Source organism: Balaenoptera borealis (genome assembly GCF_965194805.1).
Source record: "Balaenoptera borealis genome assembly, contig: HAP1_SCAFFOLD_436, whole genome shotgun sequence".
NCBI classification, from domain to species: Eukaryota; Metazoa; Chordata; class Mammalia; order Artiodactyla; family Balaenopteridae; genus Balaenoptera; species Balaenoptera borealis.
The window spans coordinates 611,370-626,026 of record NW_028123761.1 but is presented as its reverse complement, the minus strand read 5'-3'; the positions used below and the strand labels follow the sequence as shown (position 1 = coordinate 626,026).

The 14,657-nt window shown below is 38.0% G+C and overlaps 1 protein-coding gene across 1 annotated transcript in view; it reads right to left on the bottom strand.

Annotated features, from left to right (window-relative positions):
• Positions 1 to 10: 10 nt before the first annotated feature.
• Positions 11 to 14,657, bottom strand: part of DIAPH3 (diaphanous related formin 3) — a 518,008-nt gene continuing 503,361 nt past the window's right edge. The window contains exon 28 of the mRNA XM_082408926.1: positions 11 to 1,624. Coding sequence (XP_082265052.1) covers positions 1,566 to 1,624 — 59 coding nt within the window. The 3' untranslated portion in view covers positions 11 to 1,565. The remainder of the gene's footprint in view (positions 1,625 to 14,657) is intronic.

Below are 14,657 nucleotides of genomic sequence, written 5' to 3'. Positions count from 1 at the left end.
TTCTATGACAACCTGCTACATCTGGAAATCAGAACTTTAGAACACAGCAGTTATTGAAGCAACTTGACTATGAAAATAATATTTAATGATACTAAAGATAACAAAGCACCAGCAAATATTCCTTTTATCTGTCTTTCTAAAATTTGTCTTGAAAACATTATGGAATGAATATGCAAAAAACAAGTGTTGCTAAATTAGTGCATAAAAAAGTATTGTAATTGTATATTTTGACAAAAAGAATAGCACAATAAGCCATATTCCTGCTTTCCTTAAATATAGGAAGTAAGTAATATTCTTATTTCCTTAAATCAGCTTGAAGCAATTTATTTCCTATGAACAACACAAATACTACATGGCAAGGACTAATAGGTCCAAGAGAATTAGGTTGGCATGGTAAAGAGGTCCCCAACAGTGCTCACAAGTATTCACTGAGGCAAAATGACAAAAATAATGATTCCTGAAGCTAAATTTATACAAATTTAAAATTACCATATGTTCTTCTCTTGGGGATGTTAAAATATTCTTATTAAAAGTAAAATATATGTGTAACAGAGAAAGACAAATATTATATGATATCACTTATATGTGGAATCTAGGAAATAATACAAATGAATCTATATACAAAACAGAAACAGACACAGACATAGAAAACAAACTTATGGTTACTGAAGGGGAAGGTGGGAGGGAGGGGAGGGTAAACTAGGAATTTGGGATTAACAGATACAAACTACTACACATTAAATAGATAAGCATCAAGGATTTACTGAATGGCATAGGGAACCTTATTCAATATCTTATAATAAACTATAATGAAAAATAATCTGAAAAAATATATATATATATAACTAAATCACTTTGCTGTATACCTGAAACTAACACATTATAAGTCAACTATATTTCAATAAAAAAAAGAAAAAAATGAAATATAGGTGACTACAAAGGGTCATTTTTCTATTCATTCATTCATTCAACAGTTAGTAACTAAACTCCTATTATTGGTCAGGCTCTATTCTAGAAAGAACAGACAGCAAAACTGAAAAGGTTCCTGCACTCATGGACCTTGAATTCTGGGGGAAGGCAGTGGGTAGGCTCATAAGACACAAACAAAACAAGTAAATACATCATATGTCAGAGGGTGGTTGGCATAATGGAGAAAAGGGCAAAGTAAATGCACTGAGGGTTGGGGTGGCTATTTTACAAAGAATGGTCAGAATAACTTTCTCAGATCAAGAGAAAATGGAGCGGTGATCTGCAGGAAAACAGAAGGAGCATGCATAATTTTGGAAGGAAAAAGATTCCAAGCAGAAGGAACAGCAGGTACAGACTAACGTGTTCTAGGGGTAGCAAGGTGGCTGGGTCAGCTGACAAGTAAGCCAGGGCAGAAGCAGCAGAAATGAGGTCAGAGACATGAGGAGGGTGGATGGTTTGGCTTTGTAGGTCTCTTATCCTACTGGAAGGTTTTCAGATGAAGAGCATCCAATCTGACCTACACTTGAACAAGCTCACCCTGGCTGCTGTGTTCAGAACAGACCAGAGGAGGACGAGGGTGGAGTCCAGGAGGCCAGTTAAGAGGGGATTCCAATAATCCACGTGACAGATGATGTGACTAGATTTGCTCTCCTTCCTAAGAGATCCAGAGAAAACATGAGATGTTGATTCAACAGCAATCATTTTAATAGACTTTTAAATTTATTTCCCAGCATCCCACTCTTTTGAGGAATTCTTTTAGGCAGAGACTGGTCTTAATTCCAGGTTTCTGTTAGAAAGTGATTTCAGTCATCCACTCCATCTCAATCTGTAGCTGGACTTTCTCCAGGGAAGCAGAGCCCGCTGGGCAGTTAGTGACCTTGCACTGACTGCTGGAGCGGAATTAGAATGATGGCCTCACTTGGATTTTCTCTTCTTTTTTTTTTTTGATGCGGACCATTTTTTAAAGTCTTTATTGAATTTGTTACATTATTGCTTCTGTTTTATATTTTTGTTTTTTGGCCGTGAAGCACGTGGGATCATAGCTCCCCGACCAGGGATCGAATCTGCACCCCCTGCATTGGAAGGCGAAGTCTTAACCCCTGGACCGCTGGGAATTCCCTCACTTGGATTTTCTAATCTCTAAATTGGATGGAAAGAGCTATTCTTTTTCTTCCTTTTCCTTCCAAACTTCTTGCTATATCCTTGCTGCCCCTAAAGTCATATGGCTTCTTCACTTCTTTTACCCTGTGATCCTCTGAGCTCCAACCTCACATTCTCTCGGTCAACCTTAAATGTTGGCACTTTCTTCTAGAGAGCTCACCTATGCCCATGGTTTCAGCTGTAGGTTTTTGGATCCAAACTTTACACCTCTATGCTAAACACTTTTCTGAGTTGCTGATATCAGTTTCTATCTGTGTATAGAATGCCACCTTCTCCTTCAAATTCCTCATGTCTAAAAGCAGACTTATTTTCTCCCTGGGAGAAACACCTGCTCTTCCTCCTTACCTTCACATTTTTGTTTAGTGGTACTGCCATTTTCCTGCTTAGCCACTTACAGTAGTTCTATCCTGGGGAAGGACAAAGGGGAGGGAACAGGAATTCTAACAGCATATTTCTCTACAACAAATTGTCTGCTTCCCTTTTATCCAGCAATCACTCAGGTAGAACTCTTTGTAATAGTAGCCAGATATTTTTCTGGCAGGAGCTTCTTGTTTTGGAGAACCCTAGAAAAGAGGGAGCCATGTGTGTGTGTAGGGGTGCACACACAGGTACACACAAATTCCTTTGTTAGGCCACAGTGATATTTTGGCTGACAACTGTCCACAAAGAATGTAGTATTGGAAGGTGTGGCAGATACAGTGCTCACCAAATATTCCATGTGCATTCCTACATTCCCCGGAATGCTTTGCAATTATGTTGGGGTCATGTGACTAGTTCTGGTCTCTGAGTATGAGTTGAAGTGATGTGTGTCACATTGAGGATGAGGCAGTTAAGAGCCAAAGTGTCTCCTCCTTTCCTCCTTCCCTTCGGCAGAGACTGTGGTCTTCCAGAGAGTGTAGCTACATGATGGAAGGAGGTCTCCTAACCTACGCTGGACCTCATGTGGAGAGAAATAAACTTGTACTGTGTTAAGTCAATGAGATTCCAGGGTTTGTTTGCTATGACAGTTAAGTCATCATTACCCTGACTAATAAAGATTGGGTACCCTTGGTAAGTCAACCTTAAAGGTGAAATAGATTATTTTAGTACTCGTGTCATTCTAAAATTTGTCTAAAATCTTAATTTCCATTAATATTTCCTTCTGGTATCATCTTTAGGATAATGAGCCCAGAAATTTCTTTACTTAGTAAAGGAAGTTACCCAGATCAAGTTTCAAGGCTATATATCTTTTATTCTAGTATTGAGGGATTTGGTAAGTAAGTCTTTGCTAACATTACATTGACTCTCTCGTTTTCTCAAATGTGTGTGTGTGTGTGTGTGTTTGTGTGTGTGTGTGTGTGTGTGTGTATACACATATTACTTAGCCTCTGCCTTCTAGTCCAAAAAAATCACACTTAAAAATTGCTCTTGTCCTTCTGTTCATATTAGTTGCTTTATTCCATTGAACCTATCTTGAGGTGTATCAGACCTACAGATACTAAATGTTTGCAATATAGCTATAATAAATTTCTGTTTCTGGACTTTTTTGGGTGAAATTTTGACTGAAGGTAACTCCTGGATGTCAATTAGATGTCCCCTCACAGTCATCTCTGAAATCTCCGTTTCTCCTCTAACGTCTGAATTAGGTGCCTCTCCAGGGTCTCTCACAGCCCTTTAGCAAGGGGATGGGAACAGTTATCACATTACAGCACAAATGCTTGATTACCTATCTCTGTCCCAAAACTGTAACCTATGTGAGGTCAGATACCAAGTTTGTCTTTCCAGTACTTAATATAGGGCCAAGATTATAACTGAAGCTCAATAAATATTTGCTCCCACACTGAATAGATTAAGGAAAATTATTTTTGAATTTTTAAGCTAGTTCAAGACCACCACCTTGGAACATGACTTCTTACTGTGGGGATTATTAGCTTTTTCTTAAGGAGAAGATTCATAACTTTAATCAGATTTTCAGAGGAATCTGGGTACTCTTCAAAAAGGGAAAACGCCACTGCCTTAAAGTCACACACACATGCGTGCGCACGCACGCATGCACACACACACAGGCATACATACACAGGACTCTCGATGACCAGCCCTGTGTTGTTGCATTTGCCCATTTCAACACTCACTGCCCACCTCCACAGAGCTGCCTGGGCCTCCCTGAGGACACTCACCAATTTATTGACTCTTTCCTACTGGAAAGTTTTGTGTTCTCTAAAACCTCTGATATTTGACCAAGAACTGTCTTTCTCCAGATTATTTATAAAAGTGTTAGGTAAGCCTAGAGCTAATATCAATCCCTGAAGAGACCTAGTCCTTAAACTTCTCAACCTTTTCTTCTTACCTTTTGTTTTCCTTGTCTAAGAAAGTTCCTTTACCATAATTAATCCTCTCATTCAACCTCAGTGAATGAAGATTCATATTTATTTTCCCATCTTGGCTATAGGAATTACATATTTATACATCATTGAGCAGGAAGACAATATATAACACTCAGGCATCCTTCATTTTAATATCTTCATTTGTCAGGAGAAGAAATGCCTTATCCTTCTAACCAGATATCTTCCTGTCCCCTAACATACAATATACTGAAGAATAAGCTATTTATCATTTTAAAAATCCATGCTTAATTAATTGAATGTGGTTATTTTCAATCTTTAAAATAGAAAACAAAACGTAAGAATTTAATAAATGAATAACTATATTGATTTTCTTGCTAGTTATTACATTCACAGTGTGGAATAGTTGTTATTTAAAAAAAACTTATGCTAACAAGGCTTGATCATATCCTAGGGACTAGGGGAAAAGGATTTCTGAAAGCCAACCTGAAAACAAACACACACTTTCCCTGACTCTTCACACTGCATATTTAGTGGCACACTTATGATAGCATCACGTGACTGCCAGTCAGTCACTCTTAGGAAGTATTTTTTTAATTAACAACAGAAGAAAAACCAAAGCTAATTTTTAAGGCTTAAGATTTCCCCCACCCCTTAATACTGTAAAACTTAATAAACAGAAACCTCACTTAAAATTGAGTTGGGAGGCCAAAGGGGGAGCTCTCACACCCTTTGACAATAGCAGAGCTCAATAGGAAGAAGAAAGACTACCTTTCTTGCCTGGCAAGGACTCAGACAATGAGAGACTATTACAACTCAGCCAAGGAAAAGCCACTATACCTCAAATTCTCAAATCCTCAAATCCTCACATAGACTCTTTGTTTACTATAGCCCTCCCAGTTTCCTTTCCCTTTTTCAGAGTCCTCTCCTTGCTGTGTGGGAACTTGCACATGGCTTGCCATGGTTGCAAATCCTGAATTACAATTCTTTATTTATCCCGAACAAACCCATTTTTGGTGGAGAAATAACTGGCAGTCTATTTATTTTAGATCAACAATATGAAGTGAGTAAACAAAACATAAAAATGTAAACATAAGGCATATGTCAGAAATATTATGGGTTTGGTTACAGACTACTGCAGTAAAGCAATAAAGGAAGTCACACAATTCCTTTGGTTTCTCAGTGCATATAAAAATTATGTTTACACTATACTGTAGTCTATTTAAATGTGATAGCATTATGTTTTTAAAATGCACATATCTTAATTTAAAAATACAACATTGCTAAAAAATCATCATCTGAGCCTTCAAGTGAGTGGCAGTAACATCAAAGATCACTGATCACAGATCACCATAACAAATATAATCATAATGAAAAATTTGAAATACTGAGAGAATTACCAAATGTGACACAGAGACATGAAGTGAGCAAATGGTGCCAATAGGTTTGTTCTATGCAGGGTTGCCACAAACTTTCAATTGGTTAAAAAAAAACCCCAAAAACCAAAAAGCCAAAACACACACAAAAACACAGTGTCCGTGAAGCACAATAAAATGAGGTACGCCCATATATTCTTTATCTCTAGATAAACTTTAAAAAGTCTATCAAGGCTTCAAAGCTTTACATGCTCAGCCCCCCTTTGCTTCTTTGACCTAAATCTTCTCTCTCCCAGATAATCCCTCCATCACATACCAGGCCCCTTGATGTTTTTAAAAAAATGCCAGCATACTCCAGCCTCAGGACCCTGCCTTCAATCTTCTTGTCTTCTCCATCTGCAAAAGCCACCTACTCCTTCATCTCCTTCATGTCTATCCTCAAATATTGCTCTTAGGGAGGCCTTCCCTCTTTTCTTTCTTTAAAACCATATACCTCCTCATGTCCCCACTACCAATATTTAGCATTCTCTACCCCTTTTCCTACTTAATCTTCAAAAAAATATTGCTTCTGACTCCTTTCCTCTCCTCCTTCTGGGGTTCTAATTACATACATGTAAACCTGAGCTGCCAATATGGCAGCCACAGCCACATGGAGAGTCTAGAATGAGATGTGGCCAAGTATAAAACACACATTGATTTCAAAGACTTTGCATGAATAAAAGAAAGTGAGGTGTCTGATTAACAATATTTTCATATTAATTACATGTTGAAATAATATTTTATTAAATAATGGATCAAATAAAATATAATTTTAAATTAATTTCAACTCTTTAAGTTAATATGTATTCTGCCATCTTATGTCTATTAGACAGTGCTGTTAAACATTTTTGGGTGTCTCATGTTCATTACATTTTTTCTCCTTTTTTTTCCTCTCTGTGTTCCTGATTGGATATTTTCTAATGACCTGTCTTCTAGTTCACCAATTCTGTTTTGTCTATATTGACATTTCAACCATCATTTTACCCATCAACTTGTTTTCATATTCTGTATTTTTCAACACTAGAATTTCCATTTAATTCTTTTTATAGATTCTAATTCTTCAGCAAAACACTCCATCTTCTTATCTATTTTTCTTTTCCTTTATTTTCTTGAATATTTTAATCTCATTTAAAGTCCTTGTCTAATAACTCTAATGTCTGTATCATCTGTGTATCTATTTCTAGTGTGTGTGTGTTCATACATCCTTATCTCTTGTCATACCTAGAAACATTTTATTGCAATCTATATGTTAAGTATATACTTATGCCCTGATGATAATGCTTCTCCCTGAGGGTTCACACTCTCCTCTCCTAGGAAGAATGAGTGAGTGACTACCTTAGGATTCACTCAGTCAGGGACTGAACTGACCCCAGCCTAAGCTGTAGTTTTAGTAAGACTCAGTCTACTCTGATTTCCCCAGTTCCTAGGGCATTGCCCTCTAGAGTTTTTGAATGATAGCTGGCAGGTTGTGATGTCCTCAACAAGGTATTTTCTGCTTAGACTTTTAGTCTCCTGCAACTCCTGGCCTCCCACAGCTTTGGAATACAGTAAACGTCACAAAGTGGAAACTGGCTCTGTGCTGAGGACCTTCCAGGCTCCCTTTCTGCCAGTCCAGCACCACATAACTGCCAGAACTTGGCTGGTTTTGCTGCTCTGAAGTAGCCGCCCTCTTTCTGGGGCGAAGGCAAGATTCCCAGCCTCCAGTCTCCAGCCTTAGGGATGATGACCTGCCACCAGCTTCACCCTCGCCCAGAAGCAGAGGTTTGCTTTATTATTTTTTCCAGAGCACACTTCACCATCTAACACACTATATATTTTATTTTCTTATTTTATCACCTTCTCTCTTCAGTAGAATGTATCCTCCAGGAGAACTGGAGTTTTGTCTATTGTTTTACATCTGCATCTTCAGTTCTCAAAATACATGGAAAGAATAAAAGAATGGATTTGTGACCACTGCATTGGTAAGATAAGAGAAGCCTGAATAAAAGTGATTCTTGGGCTTCCCTGGTGGCGCAGTGGTTGAGAATCTGCCTGCCAATGCAGGGGACAGGGGTTCGAGCCCTGGTCTGGGAAGATCCCACATGCCATGGAGCAACTAGGTCCGTGAGCCACAACTACTGAGCCTGCGCATCTGGAGTCTGTGCTCCGCAACAAGAGAGGCCGTGATAGTGAGAGGCCCGCGCATCGCGATGAAGAGCGGCCCCCGCTTGCCGCAACTAGAGAAAACCCTCGCACAGAAACGAAAACCCAGCACAGCCAAAAAAAAAAAAAAAAAAAGTGATTCTTAAGTAAAGATGAACTGATTTACCCTTCCAAGAAATATTCATTCTACCAAAAAACCAAAATGTACTTTCTTGGCATGATAAGAGAGCAACCATGAATCATTAAACCTCTGAGGACCCTGATTAACAACAACCCCTTCAAAAGTTCCTGTGGGAAGTTATACTCTCACTCCCTTGACGTCCTTCTGATTCTGCTCAGAAGAATCTGTCAATTTTTCTATAATGACCTTCAGGGCCAGCAGCATCTTAATTTTCAATGGTGGCAAAACATTTTCCCCTTGAAAGTAGGTTTAGCTTTAGAAAAAAAAAAATAGAATCCCTTTGGAGTGAGGTTTGATGAAAAAGGAAACTCGTAAAATCATTTCTGATCAGTGAGGGAAGACTGTGTGGTAAACGGGAATTCTTTTTTTTTTTTTTTTTTTTGGAGTTAAGTTTTATTTGGGGCAAAATGAGGACTGCAGCCCGGGAGACAGTGTTTCAGATAGCTCTGAAAAACTGCTCCTGGCAATTCTTGTGTGGTTTGTAAACTGGCTCTGAAGGCAATTTCAAGAAACTGGAAAATTCACAAGAGTGAAAATACTGTTGAAATAAGTATCTTAGTGTTTTGTTTCATTAGTTTAGTCCCATGGTTAAACATATAATTTTCAAAGTATACAATGCCCATTGGAAGATAAGAATTAAGAATACACAGAAGAACTAAAATATTAAGAATACAGAGAAGTCTAGATATTGTTATGGTAGATGAAATTATTTAGAGTTCACAAAACCTTTACTAGATATCGTGGTGATCATTTCACAATGTATGCAAATGTCAAATCATTGTGCAGTACACCTGAAACTAACATAATATTGTATATCGATTATATTTCAACTAAAAAAAAGGATTGAGCAAAACAAACAAACCAAACACCCCACAAAAAAACCAAACAAACAAAGTCTGTATGTCCCAGCTTAGAATGCAACACTTTTCTGTGCTAGTGTCACTAAGCAGGTCTCTAACAATTCTATTCTGTGTTTCATGAGGCTGAACTGTGTCCATACTGTTCATAGGTTTCCTTACAGTTAATATTTTTGTTATCCACTTAGATACAAGTGTGCATGTATTTTTTACATCTTACAGTTCTGAATCACTCTCAAAGTTAAACTTAATAACACATATTTTAAAAAAAGTAAAGAAATAAAGCCACCTCTTCCCAACTTCAGTTGAGGAGTTACTAGATCAAACAGAGAAGAAGAAAGAAATGAGAATCATTAAGAACATGAGTAAAATACAAACTATGAAGCTGAAAGTTGGCTGCAAATAATGGTGCTTAAGTTACTTCAATATATTTTCTTAATATACTTTGAAGAATGTTCTGATATTTTAATTTATAAACTATGAGAAGACCCAAAATGAAGAGATACTCAAAAGTGTCCAAAGCCACACACTACCACTTTAAGAGGCTATTTCTTTTGTTACCTAGATTCTTGAACAAAATAAGCTTTAGCTGTGAGAGATCTGTTACTAATACCAGGAAATAAAGTAGCCCCCTGAGAGGTCACATCTCTTCCTTCTCCTCCTTCTCTCTCCTGTTAGTCATTCTCAGATTACTATCGATAATTTAGATTAGTCATATGAGCATTTTTGGACAGTAAGAGAGTTAAATTGATTTCTTCAAATTGAAACTACCAACAAAAATATTAATATTTTATATTAATAACATTTTCTATGGGAATATGTTGATTGAGAAGAATTGACACATACATATAAATGGAAGGAAGTAATTATGATTCTATTATTAGCAGTTATTGTGGAAATAATTTCAGAAAATGGTTATATCCATCTGTCTGAGAAAACAGACTTTAACACAAAATGAAGTCATATTCATTACATGAAAAAAATGATCAGAACCTGGTAGTAAAGCCAGCTAAATGTGTTTCTACCAAGCTCAGAGTTTAAGTTTTCATGCATTTTTAAATGTTTCTGGTCTCAAAACATTGAACAGCTGACAATTTCCCCCAAGAGAACAATACCTTGAGGAGAAAGGCAATTAGAATATGGATTGACCAGCAATCAGTAATCATTACTTGGTACATTAAATGTAGTACACTGGCACCTGGTTAAGTAATTTAGAAACTGGTTAAATATCTGGAAAACAGGGCTTTCTCAAGTTAACTGTGAAAGCTCAGAGAAATAAAATGGACTTTCTCACAGTTACAACGTATCAGGAAGAAAACTGCTGAATAAGGCTTTAGAAAGTTAAAATTGGGTGAACACATTAAAGGCAATTGGACTTAAAGGGATTGAAGTAAAAATCTGGTATTTCTGGAAAGCTTAAATCCCCCACAGTTTACAACTTAAAAGGATGGATGATATATTTCATATCAAGGTTTAATATTTCCATGAAGGTAGTTTAAATAAACTGTACAATTCAGAAAAAGCTTTTCATAAAATTCTTAAACTAGAAGAGAAGAAATGAAAATTACTTTTAAACCAGTGAGACAAGAACTTCCACAAACTCCCTTCACTGGTGACATCTTTCCATCTACCTCACTGCCCCACACACTCTACCTTCCCTCCCATTTCCACCCATGAACTGTCCGAGCTCTAACAGGGCCAACCCATCCCCTGCAACCCAGACCGCACAGCTTCTCATTCAAGGACAAGACTCCAGCGACCCACTCACCATTTTCTAACACCATCAATTTCTCCCCACGTCATTGGATTCTTCTCTTTAGCAAACAAATGTGCCACTGTTTCTCTCATCTTAGAACAGACAAATGCCCTTTCCTGGACCCCAATTCCTCCTCAAACTACCAACCCATTTTTCTCCTTCCTTTTATAGCAAACCTCTTAGAAAGAGTTATCTATAATCTCAGTTTCTAGTTCCTCTTTTGAACCCATTTCAATCAGGTATCCGTCCTACCCACTGCACAGTCACCCCCATGATAATAAATCCAACCGTCACTTCTCAGTTCTCACCTTACTTGACCCCTCGGCAGTAGTGGACACAGGCGTCACTGCCTCCTTCCTGAGATCACCTTCCTTTGGCTTCCAGGACATCAGAATGCTTCGTCTTCCTGCTCAGTGTTCTGACGTGTCTCCTCCTCATCCTGAGACCTTAATGTTAGCCAGTCCCAGCGCTCAGGCCCTGAACATTATCTTTCTGCCCACACTTGTTTCCAAAGTCAGCTACTCAGTCTCATTGTTTAAATACCTTTTGCCTACTGAGAATTCCCAAATTTATACCTCCACAGGCCTGACCTATATTTGGAATGCATGCTCTGAATATTTTAAAGATGTACTGTTTTTATAATCTCCCCCCACCTCCCATGCTGCCTTTCTTCTGGATTAAAAAAAAAAAAAAAAAATGACTCTATTTATTGTGGACAATCAAAAACTAATTTAGGGCTTCCCTGGTGATGCAGTGATTAAGAATCCACCTGCCAATGCAGGGGACACGGGTTCGATCCCTGGTCAGGGAAGATCCCACATGCCGCGGAGCAACTAAGCCTGTGCACCACAACTACTGAGCCTGTGCTCTAGAGCCCATAAGCCACAACTACTGAGCCCGCACACCACAACTACTGAAGCCTGCACACTTAGAGCCCATGCTCCACAACAAGAGAAGCCACCGCAATGAGAAGCCCCTGCAATGAGAAGCCCGCGCACCGCAAGGAAGAGTAGCCCCCGCTCGCCGCAACTAGAGAAAGTCCAGGCATAGCAACGAAGACCCAACGCAGCCAAAAGTAAGTAAATAAAATAAATTTATTAAAAAAAAGCTAATTTAAAAGTGCATTCATTCAAAAAACCTTTATCGACATGTATGATTTTCTGAGGGCTATAAAAATGAATAAATCACCTGTTCTCCCATAACCTAGGTCTAACTATATTCAGACACATACAAATTCATTAAAGTCTATGAAGAAATAAAGAGGATCTATGCCCATTTGAAACAAAATAGTAACTAATAAAATGTTTTTAAATGGGCACATAATTTTGTGCTCTTTCATATTTTTATTGAATAACTTTTATTTCTGAGTGAGCCTGTAATTTTATAGAAGCATTAGTTTAACATGATTCACTTTTATTAAGTTGGTCTTTTTGAAAAATAACAGATGGATGACAGAAAATTTGTGCTTTAAAAAATTACAGTATATCTGTAAACATCTTATTACAGACTTCAAGGAAAAAAATCCTTCATTATTGTTATTTCAAATGTACTCTCTACATTTAAAGTTAGTTTAAAAAATGACACAACACATGATAATCAAAACTGCAATTTGAAAAAGGCATGCAATTTAAAACATGGAAGGAGATTGGGGATATAATAATAAAATGGTGATTCAACTCTCAAAAAAGTATACAATCCAACTTCTACTGAATTTGAACTCAATCCTTATCCAATTATTGCTAAACAAACAAGGGTGAAGGAATAATAAAGAACTAGTTCAACTAACAACATGGTTAAAAACATGGGGTGTGAATGCTGGCTCTGTCTCTTCCAAGTTGTGTGAGCATGGGGCAGTCTAAGCTTTAGTTTATCTGTAAAACGAAGATAAGGCTGGCTCTCATCTCATGACAGTGATTACTAATTAAGATAATACATGTAAATACCTTAGCACAGTGTCTGATCTATAAACTAAGGACTTAACAAATATTAGCTATTATTACCATTACATTTAATTTCTTAAATTTGTTTTCTACATCTTGTTTTTTTTCCTAAGAAATTGTTTTTCACCAGAACTATTCAAATGAACAAGTAACAAAAATAATTAAAACAAAGAGAATATTCACACTGAGCTCTGAATTCTGCCTGAAAGTTTTTAAGCAATACAGTTCATTACAGAGAACAAAGCTATACTTTGAAATCAGTTTGTTCTGTCAAAAAGACAAAATGCTCAGAGGATGTAATTGAACGACCATAATGAACCCTGGCCAAGAAGTGGGGCTTTAACTTGCTCTTTAAAGTACATTCAGGTGAGCACTGTTCTTTCCATTTTAATAGAGACTTTCCCCCCCATCTGAAGTAGATAATTGTTGTATACTTTTAAGTCACTTTGTCAGTGTTCTTGAACTGTGAAAGTAATTCAGTGTTGAACTCATAAAATATACTCTCCAAGGTCCAAGTTTAAGTGAGCACAGTGATTTGTTTCTTAACAATAGAGCCCAACTAAATTTAAAAACTCCTTTGTACTGGACAGTCCTTGAAGCTTTGAGCACCTTTCTTTTCCACAGCTCTTCTGAGCAAAGCAGCCAAGGGCAGTTTTTGTGCCTGTAACCAACTATCGCCATCCCCTCACCTCTCATGATCAAAGTCTCTACCCTTGCCTCCATTCCCACCACACGTTCCCACTGCCTCAACGATTCCCTTTCCTGCTATCACGGCCACCGCCATCACCCTTGTACCACTCCTCATGATCGATATGAATAAATTAAGCCCTTTACTTACAGTATTCCATTTAATCCTCAGAACGACTTGAGATGTGTTGTTTTATAGATGAGGAAATCGAGGCACAGAGAACTTAAGAATAGTTTTTGGCCTATGTTCATGTATTTGGTGAATGAGAAAGCCAGAATTTAGATCAAAGTTTTAATAACTACAAAGCACATGTTCTTACCATGGCCTAGTGTATCACTGGCACAGAGCTAATGGTAAAAAAATATTTGTTGCATGAATGGATAAATAAAAGTTGCCACGCTTTGGGTCATGAAGCAGTGGTAATGGTTCACTGGACAACTGGCAGGAGATGCTGACCGACAGGATATTCTAGACTTGATATTATCTAGCTCACCCTGTAAATTCCTTTTGTGGGACAACAAAACACATAGAGAGGGGCACACATAGTATAGGAACACTAAGAGGACAAGAGAGAAGGCAGTGGGTTAGAGTCATAAAGTCAAGAAAACCATGTAAACATAAGCCCAAAAGGTAAAAAGCATTATATCTGCTGGTAGTAATAACAGCGGCAGAGACAGAGGACATTTGGATGGCACAGCACCCTTGGGGCAATGGCAATAACCTGAACATCATTCTGTACTCCAAGTGGCTGACTGATGCGGAGGCTGCCAGCGTGCTCTTTCAAACTCTTTCTGGTTCCTCTTTTGCCAACCAAGCACCAATCCTTTCCTCAGAATACAACAATTTCATCCATCTGCTCAAGTCAGATGTTTATTCACCACATACAATCCCGTATCGTGTTCTGTATTTTCTCTCTATCCTCACTGCTTCAGTTCTGGTCGAGCCCACCACCATCTCCTGTCTGGATCACGGCAAGTTCCAGCCAATCTCCATCCATTCTCCACGTGGCTGGCCTTCCAGCCCCACCGTCTGCACTTGGCTAGGACTTACTCATCTCTCATTTAAAACACTTTCTTTGGGGAAGCTCACCTTCAGAGTGGGGTTGGTCCTCCTGTTAGTGGGTCTTTCGACACTCGCTATTTTTCTAACACTTGTCACACTGACTTAGAATTACTTGTTCAATTTAACAAGTCTCTGTTTCTAGATCACAGGCTCCTTGAAGACAAT